Source organism: Oncorhynchus mykiss, chromosome 3 (genome assembly GCF_013265735.2).
Source record: "Oncorhynchus mykiss isolate Arlee chromosome 3, USDA_OmykA_1.1, whole genome shotgun sequence".
Taxonomy (NCBI): Eukaryota; Metazoa; Chordata; class Actinopteri; order Salmoniformes; family Salmonidae; genus Oncorhynchus; species Oncorhynchus mykiss.
The window spans coordinates 25,934,582-25,956,472 of NC_048567.1; the positions used below are offsets into that span (position 1 = coordinate 25,934,582).

A 21,891-nucleotide genomic window follows, 5' to 3' on the forward strand; every position below is an offset into this window, starting at 1 on the left:
GTCTAGTCCAACATGAATAAGATGCCTGAGGGACCATGCTAGTACCGTATAGAAACATGAGGAATTTGTTTCGCTATATTTTGACCTGGTAAAATCAATTCCTCATTAGGCACCAAATGGAAGAAAACAGACTGAACACAGACTGAAGCGGGAAAGGACTACCTTAATTGTCCAATTTCAAAACATTTAGCTTGTGTGCCCTAATGAATACAACCTTGTTTTCCCATTCTCACCAATACAGGGTCGGGACTCCCAGTCCTGGTCAGGACACAGCTGGACATTCTCAGGCTCCTGGGCCATGACGGCTCGCGAGCGCACCTGGACAGATCCAAAGTCCACGCCGGCCCCTTTGGCACACACACTCAGACACGGGCTCCAGTCAGACCACTCCATCAGGTAGCATTCACCTACAGAGAGGAGAGAGAGAAGAGAGAAGAGAGAAGAGAGAAGAGAGAGAGAGAGACACACACACTGTTGTTAGCCTCTTTGTTCCATTTGGAGTGATATGCCTAGAGAAAAGACAACAAAGCAAGAAACACAACTAAAGCTAACCAAGTCAGGCTTATTAATCTCTCGGGGTTGAAGAACGTCTATTAGAGTTCAAAGCAGATTGTTGTTGATGTATTGTATGTGTATATCTGCATCAAAAGGATATGCTATGAATTCACAGTGTTTTTTTCTCGATGCTGTTTTTGTACAGGAATAAGCTTCATCTAGATCTATGCTACCACCCACACTGTACCACGATGCACAATATAAGTAACAGCACACCTCCATAAGACAGGAGCGCTGTATACAGTTAGCTGGTTGGTTACCTGGACAGGGCAGAACACAGGTCTCCTTCAGTATGATCAGTTTGTCTCTGTTGACAGCCAGCTCCAGACCCCCACACAGCTCCTCCTCCACCATGCTACCCTCTCCCTCTCTGGAGCCGTCAGACACCACGCACGACAGGTTCCGGTAGCGAAGTCCCGCTCCACATACCACCTCCTGGGGGAGACAGACACACACATAGAAGCACGCACACACACACACACACGCACACGCACACACACATGGAAAAGTCAGATCATGTCCTCTGTATGTGTTAACTGAGTAAAAGGGTCAAAGAGAGAATAAGACAGTGTGTGGTGTAGCCTACCTCCACTCTGCACTCAGACCAGGGAGAATAAGACAGTGTGTGGTGTAGCCTACCTCCACTCTGCACTCAGACCAGGGAGAATAAGACAGTGTGTGGTGTAGCCTACCTCCACTCTGCACTCAGACCAGGGAGAATAAGACAGTGTGTGGTGTAGCCTACCTCCACTCTGCACTCAGACCAGGGAGAATAAGACAGTGTGTGGTGTAGCCTACCTCCACTCTGCACTCAGACCAGGGAGAATAAGACAGTGTGTGGTGTAGCCTACCTCCACTCTGCACTCAGACCAGGGAGAATAAGACAGTGTGTGGTGTAGCCTACCTCCACTCTGCACTCAGACCAGGGAGAATAAGACAGTGTGTGGTGTAGCCTACCTCCACTCTGCACTCAGACCAGGGAGAATAAGACAGTGTGTGGTGTAGTCTACCTCCACTCTGCACTCAGACCAGGGAGAATAAGACAGTGTGTGGTGTAGCCTACCTCCACTCTGCACTCAGACCAGGGAGAATAAGACAGTGTGTGGTGTAGCCTACCTCCACTCTGCACTGAGACCAGGGAGAATAAGACAGTGTGTGGTGTAGCCTACCTCCACCCGGCACTCAGACCAGGGAGAATAAGACAGTGTGTGGTGTAGCCTACCTCCACTCTGCACTCAGACCAGGGAGAATAAGACAGTGTGTGGTGTAGCCTACCTCCACTCTGCACTCAGACCAGGGAGAATAAGACAGTGTGTGGTGTAGCCTACCTCCACTCTGCACTCAGACCAGGGAGAATAAGACAGTGTGTGGTGTAGCCTACCTCCACTCTGCACTCAGACCAGGGAGAATAAGACAGTGTGTGGTGTAGCCTACCTCCACCCGGCACTCAGACCAGGGAGAATAAGACAGTGTGTGGTGTAGCCTACCTCCACTCTGCACTCAGACCAGGGAGAATAAGACAGTGTGTGGTGTAGTCTACCTCCACTCTGCACTCAGACCAGGGAGAATAAGACAATGTGTGGTGTAGCCTACCTCCACTCTGCACTCAGACCAGGGAGAATAAGACTGTGTGTGGTGTAGCCTACCTCCACCCTGCACTCAGACCAGGGAGAATAAGACTGCGTGGTGTAGCCTACCTCCACTCTGCACTCAGACCAGGGAGAATAAGACTGCGTGGTGTAGCCTACCTCCACTCTGCACTCAGACCAGGGAGAATAAGACAATGTGTGGTGTAGCCTACCTCCACTCTGCACTCAGACCAGGGAGAATAAGACTGTGTGTGGTGTAGCCTACCTCCACTCTGCACTCAGACCAGGGAGAATAAGACTGCGTGGTGTAGCCTACCTCCACTCTGCACTCAGACCAGGGAGAATAAGACTGTGTGTGGTGTAGTCTACCTCCACTCTGCACTCAGACCAGGGAGAATAAGACTGTGTGTGGTGTAGTCTACCTCCACTCTGCACTCAGACCAGGGAGAATAAGACTGTGTGTGGTGTAGTCTACCTCCACTCTGTACTCAGACCAGGGGGAATAAGACTGTGTGTGGTGTAGCCTACCTCCACTCTGCACTCAGACCAGGGAGAATAAGACAGTGTGTGGTGTAGTCTACCTCCACTCTGCACTCAGACCAGGGAGAATAAGACAGTGTGTGGTGTAGCCTACCTCCACTCTGCACTCAGACCAGGGAGAATAAGACAATGTGTGGTGTAGCCTACCTCCACTCTGCACTCAGACCAGGGAGAATAAGACTGTGTGTGGTGTAGCCTACCTCCACTCTGCACTAAGACCAGGGAGAATAAGACAGTGTGTGGTGTAGTCTACCTCCACTCTGCACTCAGACCAGGGAGAATAAGACAGTGTGTGGTGTAGTCTACCTCCACTCTGCACTCAGACCAGGGAGAATAAGACAGTGTGTGGTGTAGCCTACCTCCACTCTGCACTCAGACCAGGGAGAATAAGACAATGTGTGGTGTAGCCTACCTCCACTCTGCACTCAGACCAGGGAGAATAAGACTGTGTGTGGTGTAGCCTACCTCCACTCTGCACTCAGACCAGGGAGAATAAGACAGTGTGTGGTGTAGTCTACCTCCACTCTGCACTCAGACCAGGGAGAATAAGACAGTGTGTGGTGTAGCCTACCTCCACTCTGCACTCAGACCAGGGAGAATAAGACTGTGTGTGGTGTAGTCTACCTCCACTCTGCACTCAGACCAGGGAGAATAAGACTGTGTGTGGTGTAGTCTACCTCCACTCTGCACTCAGACCAGGGAGAATAAGACTGTGTGTGGTGTAGTCTACCTCCACTCTGCACTCAGACCAGGGAGAATAAGACTGTGTGTGGTGTAGCCTACCTCCACTCTGCACTCAGACCAGGGAGAATAAGACAGTGTGTGGTGTAGCCTACCTCCACTCTGCACTCAGACCAGGGAGAATAAGACTGTGTGTGGTGTAGCCTACCTCCACCCTGCACTCAGACCAGGGGCTGTACTGCCACCTGTAACAGGGTCTGACAGGACAAGGTTTCCACTGCTCCAGCTGAGAGGGACAGGGACGCCCGTCTCCCTGGGACCCCTGCACCACCACCCTGCTACGCCACATCCGCCCTGGAACACAAAAATGCAGTGACATCATTAATGTGAAACACTCACTGGACAATTAGTCTTGTACAGATGTAGGATCTTAATTTGATCACCCTGATGCAGGAGAACTTTCCTGCAATGCAGTGTAGTGCATTTGAGGTTTAAAAGGCTCCTGATGTCAATTTCACTTGATTTTCCCTTTATGAAACACTTAAAAAAATGTCCATGAATTATAATCCAGATAATAATTCACATTTCCTGTTTGTGAGGATTATTTTCTTGTTGTAGCTAAACTGACTCAAATGAAGATTCTAAATCTGTAGTAGTTACAGTATCACATCTACCCAAAGAAATGTAGAAAGTCTGCAGACATGGGGACTATTTGATTCAGAAAGAATGCTTTGACTGTGATTCACATGAACATATGACTGATGTCTGAATAGGGAGATGCACGAGGTCGGGGCTACAAACCAAACACAGCAGGGATCTCCGTCTAGACAAACGCAAGTCAACGATGTGTTGTTCCCTCCTGTATTATTTTCCTTTCTTTTGAATGGAGTCTGCTAAAGTTCATCCATTGTCTTAATGTCAGGCCATTCACCATTCAGTGCATTCAATTCAATTGGCAAGGAAATGTAATTACAGTATAGGCCTACAAACAGTTATTGTGTGTAGTTATGTATGTGTGCATTCGTGTGTACTCCTGTGCGTCTTTGCGTGTGTGTTACTGCGTTATTTATAGGTTACTGTATCAGTCGTCCCTAACTGCTTGACAAAGGCAGCTCTTGAAAAAGCCTGCTACACTGTTCTGTCCTCCAGCCATATTGATTACCTCTCTACTTCCACTCTTCCACTTGAGCAAAATGACTTTTCCTTTCTGTTCGGCCAACTACTGCCTTCCTTTTATATAACAGCAGTACAGGACCATATGAGGTGGTGAAGTCTCTCGTGGGTAATGGATCGGGTGTGCTGCAGTTTGAGCATTTCGTAAGCCTTCTTGATTCTCAAGGCTTTGCAATGTGATGTATACAGTAGTTGTACTAAGAGTGCATCATCTCAGATAAAGTATAGGTATTAATAAGTGAGCTAACACACACACACACACACACACACACACACACACGGATTGTGATTTGCTGTAACACACTGGTACTTCAAGTTTGCAGACTCAATGTCCACCTCGCATTCATTCCTCTCTTTCCACCCCTCTCGTATAAATTCCTCTCACTGCTTCCATGCCACATAGTCTTTCAAACCCCTTTCTCCATCTCTGTTTTGCAATTGGTCACATTTAACAGCTCATTTTCCAACACAGAGCCAGCAATCCTCTCTCTCAACCAAACAACAAAGAACACCTGCTACACTGATCAGACAGTAAATTACAACATTCTCCATCAGACATAATACTACCTCACATCCTGTTCTAGCCAACAGAACATCCTCTATAGATCAGGTGAGGATCCCCATTGCACCTTTAGCCACTCTTAAAACACTTATCTCTTGCCTGTGATTTAGCTGCAGGTGCTAGAGGCTACAGGCTGGTTGTTACTTCAAAGGGCTTCCCACAGGGCCGCTAGCAGACAGACATAATAGGACAGAATCAATTGTCTGATGCCGTACAACAAACAAACAACAAAGGACAGAGCAGTCACTTTACAGGGCGACGTATGATGCAATCTCTCTCAGTCCAAAGAGCAATCCTGCGATTCTTGTGTGATTTTGCGCAGACGGAGATCCCCGTGATCGTTGCTAATCTGACAGTGTAGAGGAGCTGTTGATTTAAACATGGGTTGACAGCACAGCGAACGTAGGAAGGTGTGCATTCTATTGCGTAAGGTTGAAGGAAACAGAGTGAGATTTGAAGATACTGTATGGCCGTGCTTCATGCCGCTTGTCTCGTTTGTAATCTTTGTTTTTTTTTTCCAAACCCTGGCTGCCTGAGATATTTTGTGATATTAGCTTGAAGAGAATATCAAATCAAATGGTCCTTATGTAAACAATATTCATATAACCACCAAGATGAGTGTGGTTTTATGACCCTCGGGAGAAGTTAACCCATTAAGTGTCCTTCAATTCTTCTTGATCATCTCAGACGTTTACCTAGGAGCCATTGACAGTAAAAAGATATAGGAGTATATATATAAAAAAAAAATTTTTTTACCTTTATTTAACTAGGCAAGTCAGTTAAGAACAAATTCTCATTTACAATGACGGCCTACCGGGGAACAGTGGGTTAACTGCCTTGTTCAGGGGCAGAATGACAGATTTTTACCTTGTCACCTCGGGGATTTGATCGAGGAAACCTTCGGTTGCTGGCTCAATGCTCTAACCACTAGGCTACCTGTCTTACCATCCAATCCACACATGTGCGAGCATTCCGACCAGGCCGACCAATCAGACAGCTGGCAGTTGACGGGACACTCCACCACACAGGAAATGTTCATCTGCCACTTCCTCTCCAGGCTCAGCTACGAAAGAGCGGGATCATTATCACTCAGTTACAGTATCAGTCACAACACCTATCATAGTGGCGTTTTGCAACAAACTGCTACAGCCAGCCCAGACCCATTACTTCTTACTTCTGTCTGACCCCTAGGTAAATAGCCTATAATTCTCAGGAGCCGCTGGTTCTGTTCTGGCACAAGATGGGCACCCGGCTTGTATAAACCCTATTATCCCTGATTGAGCCGGACTGCAACTGGGCCATGGGTTCAATAGCAGTGAGTTTAGTTTCTCCACTGCAGCCTGCAGGGTACAATTTGAGAGAGTCTGAATGGATTCTGAATAAACTGAGTTGAATCTGATGGGGCTACCGCAATCCTCATGTGTAAACACTTCTGTATGTTTTATGGAGATGCTGTATATGCCTGTCATTTTATTTGCCTAGAATCACTTGTGGCTGATACTGATCCAAAGAGATAATATATTACGTTATTGCTGCTCTGCTGCGCTGAATTAGTAATACTCCAAGGACACACAACTTCAAACTATTGACAGTACAGATGGTTCAGTTACTCTGGAAACGGTCCAATTTCGGTATCACTAGCATTGACTCAGTATTGACTTTCATCATAGTGGACCTGAATGAGAGCTAGGATTGTAATCGGGAGTTGGGGATAGAGCATTTAAGAGGATCTCACCTCCTTACAGAACTTGAGGTCGATAGACTTGCTGTCGCTGCGTACACAATCCAGCATCCGCGTCTTGATGCCATTCCCACACACAGCATTGGCACTTAGCTGACATGTGCTCCAGTCTGAGGGGAAAAGGCAGACCAGTATGAAAATCACACTCAAATTCAAGACAAACTCACAAACATACACTGAGTATACTAAACATTAGGAACACGTTCCTAATATTGAGTTGCACTCCCTTTTGCCCTCAGAACAGCCTCAATTCGTCAGGGCATGGATTCTACAAGGTGTCCAAACGTTCCACAGGGATGCTGGCCCATGTCTACTCCAATGCTTCCCACAGCTGTGCCAAGTTGGCTGGATGTCCTTTGGGTGGTTGACTGTTCTTGATACACACACCGGTGTGTTTGGCACCTACTACAGTACCCTGTTCAAGGGCATATTTTTTTTGGTCTTGCCCATTCACCCTCTGAATGGCACACATAAAACAATCCATTTCTCAATTGTCTCAAGGCTTGATAATCCTTCTTTAACCTGTCTACTCCCCTTCATCTACACTGCTTGAAGTGGAGTGAACAAGTGGAATCAATAAGGGATTATAGCTTTCACCTGGTCAGTCTATGTCATGGAAAGACCAGGTGTTCTAAAATGTTTTCTATTCTCAGTGTACCGTAGGGCCCGAACCAATGATTTATATATATACTAGATGGCTAACAGGGGGGCACTGATTTGAAGCCACCGCTGCTACATTTTACTACTCCCCCACCATTGTAAAAAATAAGCTATAGAAATACATTTTATTCATTTTAATGCATGCATTTGTTTTTACCAAGTTTATTATATTACAGACACCTTAATGCATACTTTGAAATGATATTATGTGAGCTAAACATAGAAATAATTATAAGTAAATATAAAATAACATTTTGTTGCTGTCCACACTACAATATTAAAATTCTTAAATACATGTAATTTTGTCCTTGAAACATTAAATTGAAATACTGTAAAGACTTCCATTTATTCCTATGGAAGACTCATTCTTCTGGGGAGTACCAATATGTCCGACCGGTGGCTTCAAAGCCTCTCATTGGCCAATACACAGCATTTGCAATCTAGTGTTTATATACATCATTGCCCCGAACTGGACAGGAGATACACTTGCAAAGCTTCAATCATTAGGCAAAGGGTACATTTGATGTCAAAGCCTGTTTTAGGCAGTTCCAACCCCAGGCCATTTTCTAAAGATAGGATATGTACTCAGTTGAGTTTGATGGCAGTTGATTAGTTTGGCAACAGACGCATTGGGAACACCTCTAACACTTGAGCTCATTAACTGAACAGAGTCATGACCGCTTGTAACACCTGCTCTGCCATGCTTTTGACAGCTAAACTAGGGCATATGAGGGAGGAGCACATAAAAAGATCAAGAGAAACGCCCACGCCTATTTCAAGAGAAGTGGTGGAATTGTCAGACTTGCGTAAAAGTAAAGATACCTTAATAGAATATGACTCAAGTAAAAAGTCACACAGTTAAATACTACTTGAGTGAAAGTTTAAAAGTATTTGGTTTTAAATATACTTAAGTATCAAAAGTAAAAGTATATTATATTAAGCAAACCAAATGGCACAATTTTGTATTATTTTTAAATGTTATTTATGGATAGCCAGGGGCACACTCCAACACTCCAACACTCAGACGCCATTTACAAATAAAGCATTTGTGTTTAGTGAGTCTGCAAGATCAGAGGCAGTAGAGATGACCAGGGATGTTCTCTTGATAAGTGTGTGAATTGGACCATTTTCCTGTCCTGCTAAGCATTCAAAATCTAAGGAGTACTTTTGGGTGTCAGGGACATTGTATGGAGTAAAAGGTTTATCATTTTCTTTAGGAATGTAGTGAAGTAAAAGTTATCAAAAATATAAATAGTAAAGTATTTACATAAACAATCCTCTGAAGTGAAGCATATTGTAACGATTCTCGTCCTTCTCTTATGAGGAGGAGTAGTAAGAAGGATCGGAGGACCAATGCGCAGCGTGGTAAGTGTCCATATTGTATTTATTATATGAACACAAATAAAAACAGCGAGAACGAAACGAAACAGTCCTGACCGGTGAAATACAGAACAGAAAATAATCACCCACGAAACACAATAGAAAACAGGCTCCTTAAATATGGTTCTCAATCAGGGACAATGATTGACAGCTGCCTCTGATTGAGAACCATACCAGGCCAAACACAGAAATAGCAAATCATAGAAAAACTAACATCGACAACCCACCCAACTCACGCCCTGACCATACTAAAACAAAGACATAACAAAAGAACTAAGGTCAGAACGTGACACATATCGTGTGAATCCAGAGAAGTTGGAATCCCAGAACCACAATCAAATAACCATGTGGCTCTAGTTAAGCCAGGAAGCATGTCTACCACTGAGGGGCCCGGGGATCACTCAAACGCCTGCAACACTGACAAAGATGAGTGGCTGTTTTTAGCGGCCGTTTTAAGTGCTCAACTCCTGCTGCAAAGCTTTGTGGCACTCGGAGGAGTGGAAGCGGGAGATTGTGGAGAGAGAGAGTGAGAGAGAGAGAGAGAGAGAGAACGATTCAGACAAGCAAAGGCAAAGGCAAGATGGATCCTGGCAACATGAAATAGAGCATTTCCAGTAATGATCTCTACTGGTATTGTATTTACATAGTTACTGTGTGGCCCTGAAAGGCCTGGGTGACGCTGGGAGCAGAGCGCTACAGATTAGCAGTGAAGTGAGCAACAGACAGAGAGAGGAGAGAGGGAGAGAGAGCTACAATATTGAAGATAACACTACACATCTCTGGAATCACAGAGGAGCCACCAAAAAAGGCTGCCGTTTAATTGGACCAAGTCGTTTTGGAGTAGCACTAGATAAGAGTATGCTGCACCAAGAGTGTGCAAAATGAATACATAACCTTATAGTGTGTATATAGATTTTTTAAACTGCATTAGTTGGGTAAAGTTATTTCAGTATGAGTAAAATTAGAACACTTCAAAGGCCCAGTGAGGTCAATAACATGATTTCCCAGGGTTTTGTATATATTTCCACACTATGAACTTGGAATAATACTATAAAAATTGTGAAAATTATGATAATGCCCTTTTAGTGTAAGAGCTGAAATTTCTGCTTGTTTTGGTAGGATGCAGTCACCAGGCAGAAAATAAGTTAATAGATCAAGAAATTGCTCACGCTAAGAAGCTATTTTTGTTTCTTTTTGACCATTTTGATTGAAAACAGTCACAGTAAGGTACTTAATTGTTACCCAGAAATGAGTTGATATTGAGGTAAAAACAGCAGCATTGGGCCTTTAAGTAACAGTGTAAGTAGATAGCCACTGATGAGGGAAAGTAGCTACTTATAGACAAACTAGATGGAAGATGTCAAAGTGAGATGTTCTGCGATTCATTTTTTATTTTTTTTACCTGTGATGTTGTAGAAATAGTGAAAGCAGTTCAGGTTCAGACTACATGGCTCCTTCTCTGTGGTGTCGGGACATTGTCTCCCTGCTCCAGGTGACCGGATGGCGTAAGCTGTCCGTTTCCTGCTGTTGTTGTAACTGCATGGCTGAAAAGTAGGCACAATTTCACATCAACATGGAGGGGTTGAGCAAAAAGGGGGAGGGTTGTGTATTTTTGTTATAGCGTAAATGATTTACAAATCCATATTGCAGCAAGTCATAAGAAGTCTACGTAGACAGATCACTGAACTGGAACTAAGCCCCTTTTCAATGGAGAGGCCTTGTCGCCATGATGTCCACATTTATTGAACATGAAAGTCGATTCAACTGTGTGAATTTGAAGGCTTCTGGATTATTTCCTAGTTTTTTCTCCACACTTAATTGTCTTAAATAAAAGTGGATTAACATTCCATGTTTTGATGTCATGCCATTCCCAATTCCCAGGGCTGCCAACTTTTCCATATCCTCTCTACTGGCATTCCTGGAATATGGAATTCCTAGGAATTTTGCGGAAAAACGTTGAGGATGCTTCTCGAATAGATATTCGAAAAACACTGCCTCTGGAATAACATCGCTGGAATGTTTTATTCGTCATGAATTAAACATGGTACCGGCAAGACTCCATGTTGAGATTGGAATTGTGGGAAGTCAGCATGTCAAGCACTTCAAGAGAACGGGGTGTGATTAACAATGGCTGGTGCCTTTTCAGGAAAACAGCAGGTGACGTCGAAACAGTTCAATCGCTCTTTTTTTTACAACCAATGAAATGTGTCAGAGGGGGAGGAATGGACCCCTTACTGCGGTTAACTACTGGACTTTGATTATATTCAGTAATATTTCATACATGTGTCTATTTTACAGCTGTGAGACAACCATGGTCGGGCTGCCTTTACCGTGTTACAAAGGCTTCCTAGCAGTGTCAGGCTGGAGAGTGAGAGTGGTTCATGATCCGATCAGAGCAGGTGCAGCTGTTTCACCAGGGGATTTCTACATCCAGAAATACATTCACCTCCACTGAAGTCTCGATCAGGAAGTAGTTACATCGGTTTCTTTCTCTGTGTATTTTAATGGGTGAGAATTTGATCATGTGATTCACAGGCATTTGTTACCGTTCTGCAGCACACATTTCAATTTCTATTATTTTTCTGCCTCCGTGGAGGAAGAAATATCATACTGTGAAGGATTCACAATCCATTTATCCTAAGACAAACAAACTCTTTATGTTAGGTTCCAGTCTCTTTCGAAAAGTCAGAAATGGGTATCAGTTTCAATCACAGGACTTCATATCACAGAATCAGTGGGTGAATTTAAAAAAAAACTATCCTACAGATCCAGGGTCAGTTCCTACCACATACATGTACCAGTGGTTCTTAACAGGCTGCAGCAACTCCAGAGAGGCCAAAACTTTTGTACAGATCCAGGAAACCTCTTACCACACTCATCACATTCACATCATACATACATGAATAGAGATGATTGGTCTCCGACCAGTTATTCTTACCAGGCTGCAGCGGTTCCAACTGCTCCAGTCAGAGAGGACACAGTCCTCGGGGCAGGGCAGCCGGCTTCCCCGTGTCCCCAAGGGCATGTCCTCCGGGTCACACAGGTAGTCCTCCACAGACTCAGATGGACCGTCAATAGTGTTCAGCATACACCTACGGGATTGGCACAGAGATGTGTTCATATGACCTTACATAGTCAAAAAAAAATCCATTAAAATCAGCTGTCAATCAAATGCAATATATACAACATATTTACCTGCATATGTTGAGGACCATGGATTTATACTGTGTGTGACACAACGGTCTTCGTATGAGGGAGTAGAACATAACTTGGGATGGTTTTATTTAGTCTACAGTAGTGCGATGTAGTGAAAGGGTAGAGTACCTGACTTTGCGGGTCTGGACGCCCTCTCCACAGTTCTCCTTCAGGTCCAAGTTGCTGACCTTCCACACACTCCAGGGTTCAGCCACCCACACATACTGACTGCAGTCACTAATACAGGGCACAACCTCGTACACCTGGGGGAAGGCACCAGGCAAGAGGTCTGACACTTAATATGTATATGGTTATTACCTCCGTTTATCATTGAGTTTGGGTGACAAGAATAGCGTCAATGATATTACTGTGTTGAGGTGATTAAGACATTACCAGAGGTGTTTTGTTGGTGCTTATGTCTATCCCTTTTAATCTTACCCCGCTACGTCTGTGAGTGTTCTGTACAGTACTATGCACAACAAGAGATATTTAGTATGTGGGAACATTGTTGACAATGTGAATTCACAATACTGAAAAGGGTCTTACCTGGGCCTATTGTGTTCATCCGTATCCAGTGTGCATTGTGGAATGAAAGTGACAAAGATTTGGTATAATTGACAAATGCAAATATTGAATTGCTTCGATCAAACATTTGATTCATGTGACGTTGTAAATAAAGGCTGCCTCTGTGAAGACCCCTTTAGAGAGTTCAAACACTGAGAAACAGATCAACATACCATGAATTTAATCCACTTCTCTGAATCTGTTGCGATTCATATTGAAGGTAAAAAAAAAATGTAATTTCTCAAATCAGGGGTATTTCTGTTGGATGCATCCATTTGTAGTATCCATTCCCCTGGCCCTCTATTCTACCCAGCAAAAGCAATTTGGCAATCATGAGAGAAAGTAACGGAAGGTAATTCAAACGGAATATTTTAATGAATATTTCATTTGTTTCTCTCTCCTATGTGTTTGTAATAATGTGTTTCTAACATAAAAACGGTGTTATTTATCACAAACAGTGCCTGAAAAATAGAATTTATATTAGGAAAAACTGGCATCCATATTAGGAAGTCCCTCAGCTATCAGACAAAATTATTACAAGTAAACATGAACTAATTTCTACATTAGACAGTCTTGTGAGTGTTTCTCATGCTGTACCTGGTTGATGTGATCCAGTTTGGGGCAGGGTCGCCCTCCGTTGTAGGGTTTCTCCCGGAGCCACTTGGAACGCACTTTGACCCCGCTACCACATGACTTGCTGCAGCGGGACCAGTTGGACCACTCGCTGAGCTTACAGTCTGACGGACAGGGGATGATGCATGCCTCCTCAATGTAGCCTGTATGGAGGAGAGAGAGAGTGGTGTGAGAAGTGCCAGGAAAAGACAGGGGCCCATAGAGGCCCCCAGGAGCCCTATGATGCATAGCCCTTCCTTTCCATGGTATAGCATCTATTCTAGTCTGACTGCAATAAGGTTATGACATGTTGTAAAACGTAATTGCATGTTCATGACATTTTCACGAAGGAGTTAAAGCATAATGTTACCCATTATATTTTTGTTTTCTGTAATAAACAATAACATCATAATAAACTCTTGTGAAAATATTGCATGTGCAACTTGGAGAAAATCCAAGGTGTAACGATATCACATAACCAGAAAACCAATACTAGCACCAACAACATGAGCAAATAATGACTCAACTGTTGATTTACAGAGACGGCTGATGTTGCGCTATAACAATAGAGCTACACTCCAGGGTCTCATATGGAGCTGTTAAAATAAATAAAAAATACTCTTGAAAAGTGATTTGGGTCAACTGTAAGCTTTTTCATGTAATCTATGTTTCCTCAAGTGGCTGACAGGGTCATGACATGGCAACTGGGGCTGGCTGGCTTAAGCATCTCACTCTGCTTATTACTCCTGTTCATCTGGATCCCTACATCCCCAAGCCCTGATATCCTGTGTCTGTCTCGACAAACACACAGAGGTCCCAGGCTAATTCACTGGAAGAGGTTATCCATGTGAACCACTAGCTAGCTACATTTCAGTGGAGAACAACACGTTTCTTCTCGATGCTTTCACGAGACGGTTGCTAATGAACTGGAATGTACGGTGTATTGTATACGTTTGAGGGCTGGGTCTGAACTAAAGCTTCAGGGTTGAAGGCCTGAGGCTGTGTTATTGTGTAGCAGCGTTTCCCTGTGGTCCCATCCAGATTGAATTGGAAAACAGCTAAATCAATGAAGTGAACACGCAAGGAGACAAAATGAGGTGTTTGTGCATAAAATGCACTTTTTGACAACATTCTGTCTTCCTGAAGACTCTCTAGGTGCTGGGTGTGTGATTGATTGGAAGCCCTGGCTGTTAACTGCTACCACTGTCAGCAGTATTTGACCCTGGAATCCTGTTCAAACATAGGAGCTCCCTGAGTGATGGGACATACCACATGGCAGGAAGACGGGGTGGCAGGGAAAGAAGACTCTCCGATCCCAACAGGGGTGACCCTAGTGGCACAGTGACACGCCTTACTGTCATGTGACATCACATACACCAGTGGAGACTGGTGGGAGGAGCTATAGGAGGACAGACTCAGTGTAATGACTGGAATGGATGAATGGAACGGTATCAAACACATCAAACATATGGAAACCACATGTTTGACTCAGTTCCATTTATTCCATTTCACAATGTAAATGGGACAATATTTTTATATTTTAGTTGTCTCATTAAATGCTTTCAATATTTCTATATGAATTTGTATAATTTATAGTTGGTTAGAGATTTTTTAAGTTATATAAATTTGGAGCTACTGACATTTTAAAATATTGTCCCATATCCCTTAAGGATAATGAATGCCAAACCAAATTGACCATGGGCATGATGATTGTTCGCGTGCAGCTGCGCGTTCCTGAACTAATGATTACTTGGGTGCTGCCAGCTGTGGGCAGGATTGAAATAAACCCAACACAAAGAAAACTTATAAACTAACCTTCATTCCGTGACGTACCATTGTTTTCCTAATTATCTCTCAAATCTCAGTTTGGACGTGACTGACTTTATGAACAAAATGAGCCTATTTACACTTTGTAACAGTAGAACAAATGTTTCTGACTAATATCGATGCCACATAGGCCATTTTCTACCAGAGAAGTTGTTAATTGCCTTCAATTGCTCTTTAAGCCAGCCCAACGATCTGAAATCATCCCTTATGCCATGTAGTTCATGGACCCTCACATATGTGTTCATCCCCTATAGATCTACATTAACCCCCTGCTACAGTTCTGTTCCTACAGTGCCAATTCCAATCAGAGGAATTAGAACCAGAGTTAAACATACAGAAAATGTCTATATATGTCTGATTAGTACTGCAGCTACAGTGTAAAGACAGTTTCAAACCAAAACACATTTTGATGTATAGTTATCCGCTGTGTGTCTGCAGGGGTGTGGTGGAATGAGAGGATACGGAGTGGGAGAAACACTGCATAATGTATCACATTTCTTGAGAGATCCATAGAAAGGATGTGTTGCTATTTAATCTGTTGCACAGCACAGCTTAGATTTAGCACAACCCATTGCGTTCACCTGATTTGTTTTGCTGCGTCATTTCAGCAGTTTGGAAGTGGCCCAATCATCTCTTAATACCATGGCAGCCCCTCCTACTCTCACTACATTAGCTAACCCTAATCCTCAACAGCACTCTCCTGCCCATGCAGAGTAGTTCACTAGCCCTTACTAATATATCGGCTCCCAATCGCCTCCAACTAAACCAGATCCCCACCACAACCTCACATACTGCTAGAGGTTACTGGTCCTTAACAACATGTCCGCCTTACTACATGCCTTCACCTACAGCGCAGATTCCCACAGTGACCTCATTCCTCATTCCTTCTCCGCTATGCAATCTGGTTTCAGAGCTGGTCATGGGTGCACCTCAGCCACGCTCAAGGTCCTAAACGATATCTTAACCGCCATTGATAAGAAACAATACTGTGCAGCCGTATTCATTGACCTTGCCAAGGCTTTCGACTCTGTCAATCACCACAGTAGTTGTTCACCAACTACTTCTCTGATAGAGTTCAGTGTGTCAAATCGGAGGGCCTGTTGTCCGGGCCTCTGGCAGTCTCTATGGGGGTGCCACAGGGTTAAATTCTTGGACCAACTCTCTTCATCATCAATGATGTCGCTCTTGCTGCTGGTGAGTCTCTGATCCACCTCTACGCAGACGACACCATTCTGTATACTTCTGGCCCTTCTTTGGACACAGTGTTAACAACCCTCCAGACGAGCTTCAATGCCATACAACTCTCCTTCCGTGGCCTCAGAGCAATTGCTCTTAAATACAAGTAAAACTAAATGCATGCTCTTCAACCAATCGCTGCCTGCACCTGCCTGCCCGTCCAACATCACTACTCTGGATGGTTCTGACTTAGAATATGTGGACAACTACAAATACCTAGGTGTCAGGTTAGACTGCAAACTCTCCTTCCAGACTCATATCAAACATCTCCAATCCAAAGTTAAGTCTAGAATTGGCTTCCTATTTCGCAACAAAGCATCCTTCCCTCATGCTGCCAAACATACCCTTCTAAACTGACCATCCTACCGATCCTCGACTTCGGCGATGTCATTTACAAAATAGCCTCCAATACCCTACTCAATAAATTGGATGCAGTCTATCACAGTGACATCTGTTTTGTCATCAAAGCCCCATATACTACCCATCACTGCGACCTGTACGCTCTCGTTGGCTGGCCCTCGCTTCATACTCGTCGCCAAACCCACTGGCTCCAGGTCATCTATAAGACCCTGCTAGGTAAAGTCCCCTCTTATCTCAGCTCGCTGGTCACTGTAGCACGCGCTCCAGCAGGTATATCTCTCTGGTCACCCCCAAAACCAATTCTTCCTTTGGCCACCTCTCCTTCCAGTTCTCTGCTGCCAATAACTGGAACGAACTACAAAAATATCTGAAAAACTTATCTCCCTCACTAGCTTTAAGCACCAGCTGTCAGAGCAGCTCACAGATTACTGCACCTGTACATAGCCCATCTATAATTTAGCCCAAACAACTACCTCTTTATTTATTTTTCTCCTTTGCACCCCATCTCTACTTTGCACTTTCCTCCACTGCAAATCTATCATTCCAGTGTTTTACTTGCTATATTGTATTTACTTCGCCACCATGGCCTTTTTTTTGCCTTTACCTCCCTTATCTCACCTCATTTGCTCACATTGTATATAGACTTATTTTTCTAGTGTATTATTGACTATGTTTGTTTTACTCCATGTGAAACTCTGTGTTGTTGTATGTGCTTTATCTTGGCCAGGTAGCAATTGTAAATGAGAACTTGTTCTCAACTTGCCTACCTGGTTAAATAAAGGTGAAATAAAAAATAAAAAACACATTTAAAAAAATTCCCTCTTAACCACCCAATTCCTGTCGAGCCAAGGCCAAGCCTCTCAGAGCCATCCCATAGTTTATAATCATAGAAAAGGGAATGGCTGAGTTACAAAGTACAGAATCCATACTAGGAACATTGTCAAGGTGAGGCGTGAAGGTCCAAGGAGGAGGAATGGCAAGGTTCCTAATATGGATTCTGTACACATGGTCACTGGTCAGTACCCCAACCAACACCTTTTAACCCACCATGGAGACTTGAACAGTTCACATGTGAAACGTTAACCCCATAAAATGGGGAAAACTCCATAGACTCCAACAAATCAGCGATAGATGAACTTATGTCAAATCATCACCGCTTGAGTCCAAGACTTGAGTCCAAGACTACAAAAAGGTGAACAGTAAAAGGAAGGTCTATGTATGTCGTCGCTGTGAGCAACACAGACTTTCAGCGTTAATCCCCGCCTCTATTGATATCTGGGGGGGAATAACTACATTCGATGATCTCTATCACAGCCTGGGGAAATATGTCACCATACACACAGTGGTAGAGAGGACAATGTTTCCTCTTCTATTAATATTAACCCTGACGATGGGAGGAAGAGAGAGAGCAAGAAGAGAGAAAGAGAGAGGGCGAGAGAGAGTGAGAGATACGCAGAGAGAGAAAGAGAGAGGGCGAGAGAGAGTGAGAGATACGCAGAGAGAGAAAGAGAGAGGGAGAGAGAGAGTGAGAGATATGCAGAGAGAGAAAGAGAGAGGGAGAGAAGAGAGGGAGAGAGAGAGAGTCAGAGAGAGAAACATGAGAGGGAGAGAGAGAGTCAGAAAGAGAAACATGAGAGGGAGAGAGAGAGTCAGAGAGAGAAACATGAGAGGGAGAGAGAGAGTCAGAGAGAGAAACATGAGAGGGAGAGAGAGAGTCAGAGAGAGAAACATGAGAGGGAGAGAGAGATAGGGAAGTGATATTGCATGTATTACGATGCATACCGTAACGAGACGATCATCTCAGTAACAAAAACACATTCTTCTAGAACACTATCAATAATTCCTTCCATAATCATATACAATATACCTTGTCCCACAAACACACACATATTTTCTTTCCTAATACGTCCCAGTGTCGGGCTCCAGTCATACCCACTCCCAGGCTTACTAATGTGCAACTGAATCTCTGAGTCATAGCTTGGGCTCTGTTCAGAAATGCATGACACTGATGTGTTCATTTCTACATCAGTACATGTCTTCAAAATTCAACTATTCTAAAAGCAATTTGTCTGCATGTGTCAAATTAGAGAGGGCATCGAGTGTTCCTTTGCGCTTCATGTTTTAAGAACAAGAAGATAAGAGCGATTCAGATAAGAAAAGTTCAGACAAGAATATTCGAGAAAATAAATCATGTCAAATTCAGTTTAAAAGAAAATCCAGTTTTAAAAATAAACAGTTGTTTTAAAAATAGTAATATTGATGAGAGCCAGAGAACTTAGAAAGTGGTAAAACATCTTACATTGTAATACAGATATTGCAATGTTTTGTACACGCATTGCTTATTGTTTCACTGAAATCATCATTGGAGAGAAACCTAACAACCCAGTCGACCCACATCCCTGCCCTTGGCATCAAACCAAGCACTGTAGCTGTGATTTGGGGCAGATTTGGTGCTGGCAGGTCAGCAGTCATCATCAGAGATCAGGGGTCATAGTTAACGGAGCAATGCATGATGCCATTAGGAGCATACTCTCTCTGTGTCTGTATTAGTGTGTGTGTGTATTAGTGTGTGTGTGTGTATTAGTGTGTGTGTGTATATTAGTGTGTGAAGGGCTGAGGGGGGGATTACGGCTAGTCAACTTCCCCCTGGGGGGTACATACACACACACACACACACACACACACACACACACACACACCCAACAACTCCACCCCACCATGGCTGTTGCATCGTGAGGTCTCCACCAGTCTGTTGTCCTGGTCGTAACACACCATGGCCTGGTAGCGGTAGCCCTGGCCACACTCCTTGATGTTCCCCTGGACCTTTGTGCCCGGGAGACTCTCCACACGGTCTCCCCCGGCCAGGATGCAGTCGGACCAGTTACCCAAGGGCTGGGCGTTGTACTTGTCACACGGGCAGTACTGCGTCTCGCTCAGAGGGTACATCTGGGTGTTCTTACACTTGTCCTTCTTCTTGCTTCTCCCTGGGGTGGAGAGAGGATAGGGGTTAGTAGGTAGGACGTTTGTGTTTGTGTGTGTCTGCCTGCAGGTCTGTCATGTGCAATTTAAAAGCTAAACTCCATCCTGTCACTAGGCATTAATATGCATCATTATGTTCTCATTGAGTAACATGTAAATATTCCACATCCAGATTAATTGGACCAGACCTCATTAAAATTCTTAGGCTGCTCCCCAAAACAAGAGACTTTATCTAATAGTTGCTAATAGCATCTATGCTGCACTCTAGCAGGCTACATGCTACCTCCCCTTCTCGCAAGGTCCTAGAGCAAACTGAATCAGTCATGTGTTGCTTATAAGCTATAGAACTTCCTTAATGGACTGCCCCTGTGCAAAGGTGCCATACTACCAAAAGTCCACACGTTTTGTTACTGTTCCTCACCTACAAGTAACCTCTTCCTGGTTCGGACCCCCACACAGTCAGCTGTGCAGGACGAGAACTTGGACCAGTTGGTGAGCTGGCAATCATCCTGGCATGGGAGCTGGCACCGCTGAGAGATGGGGGGCATGGTGTTGGCAAACTTCAGACACTCTCCAATGTCTGCCTGCGCTCCGTCCAGCTGTCGACAGGACACGGCTGTGGGGGGAAATCAAAGGCACAATGTCCCTTGGTGGCCATTTTGTCTGGGTCACAGAGATTTAGCAGGAATGGAGACATTGATTGGTTTGGTGGGTTGCAGAAAAGGTGTACAATGTAATACAGGGTGGTTGTCAATTGAACACAGCCTCAGGCAGACTGTTTTTTTTAATACAGTCAGTAACAATGTAGAAAGAAGGGTCAGGATAAAATATAAATGACGATCAATACAGGCTCAATGTTAATATGACAAATATGTTGAGTTTTGATTAAAAGGACATTACTGAAGATATTGCAATATGTGCTTTTCGTTATGCCGTAGACACTCAAGATCCAATTATTTTTCTACCCCAAATTAACTTACAAGCAGAGTTCTGCTCAAACTCCCTTGGGCCTCTGTTGACTCTATACGTTTGGATTGCTGTAGCCTGTTGATATGTGTGGGGTTGTTTGTGGTGGCATGTGTGTTGACAGTGAGTGTGACTGGCGGTCAGGAGTGTTCCAGGTCCCTCCAGGTACACAACAGTGAGAAGCCGTGAGAAGCCGTGAGACGCCCCAGGGGTAAAGAGACACTGTGTCTCAGCATGTCTCAGAGAATGACAAGCAGTGACCTGGATTCTTTAGAGCCCAGGGATGTTAATGTCTACTATCACAGGCTATGAGAGTCAGCCCAACGCTACAGAAGGATTGTGGATGTCAGATCGTTTGTATGAAGAAAAGGAAATTGTTACGTGTCTCTTTCCATTTATGCATATTAGCACTTCACAAGTGGCAATTTACAACATTGCCACTGATTATAGTTCTATTTAAAGCTATACAACAATGGAATTATTATGTGACCTGAAAAAACACATGTACACTACTTTGTTGTACAGCTCCTTTTATCTACAGTAGGTGAGCCATTCCTGAATGCAAGTAAAACGTACGCTTCAATATGCTATCATATGGTGTTTCCTTACAATTGAAACATATTTACAGGTTGTAGTTAGCCAGGGGAGGAATGTAGCAGCTCTCCCAAATGGAGCTGTGATTGAAGCTGCATGAAAAGAGCCTGAGGTACCTGGTACTTAGAAACGTCTCAAACAAACAAGGTGGATGCCTAGTCATGAAGACATTGACATCCTAAATTCACTGAGGGATGACAAGAGGTGTCCTCAGTGCTGCGGGGAGTGTCAACCCCAGTTCACGTCTTCGCCTAAAGGAGAAGAATTTGACAAGTGGTTTAAGAAGCACAATTTGCCTCTCCTAACCTTGCCAAATCCATCTGTTTTCTCCTGGCTGAGATTCAGAGGCCACAAAGAATGTCAATTTCGTTGTGGATGTTTAAATTGGATAGAAGAGTAAGTAATCGAAGGGGATTTGTGAAGGAACAAAGAGAGATGGTTAAAGGATGTCATTTCACCTCTTGTTTGAAGACCTGGTCCACATGTCTCCTGAGCCCCTGGGCTGTCCTCCCTGATGTACCATGGTACCAATTGACACCTTCTCCATTTGTGTGACTTCCACCTGCAATAGAGGAAGTATTGTGACGATGCTGATTGTGATAATGATGTTGAACGTGATGATGATCATCAAGTCAATGTCATCATAATCATTCAAATCATCATATTCAACATTAACA

The 21,891-nt window shown here is 43.9% G+C and overlaps 1 protein-coding gene across 1 annotated transcript in view; it reads right to left on the minus strand.

Annotated features, from left to right (window-relative positions):
- Positions 1-21,891, minus strand: part of LOC110515882 (thrombospondin type-1 domain-containing protein 7A) — a 105,643-nt gene that overhangs the window by 15,667 nt on the left and 68,085 nt on the right. Inside the window, exons 11-23 of the mRNA XM_036973360.1 lie at positions 21,673-21,776; positions 20,076-20,270; positions 19,393-19,659; positions 13,238-13,416; positions 12,623-12,628; positions 12,206-12,339; positions 11,820-11,973; positions 10,284-10,425; positions 6,836-6,951; positions 6,046-6,163; positions 3,574-3,719; positions 816-990; positions 234-407 (exon numbers count right to left, since the gene is read on the minus strand). Coding sequence (XP_036829255.1) covers positions 234-407; positions 816-990; positions 3,574-3,719; positions 6,046-6,163; positions 6,836-6,951; positions 10,284-10,425; positions 11,820-11,973; positions 12,206-12,339; positions 12,623-12,628; positions 13,238-13,416; positions 19,393-19,659; positions 20,076-20,270; positions 21,673-21,776 — 1,910 coding nt within the window. The remainder of the gene's footprint in view (positions 1-233; positions 408-815; positions 991-3,573; positions 3,720-6,045; positions 6,164-6,835; positions 6,952-10,283; positions 10,426-11,819; positions 11,974-12,205; positions 12,340-12,622; positions 12,629-13,237; positions 13,417-19,392; positions 19,660-20,075; positions 20,271-21,672; positions 21,777-21,891) is intronic.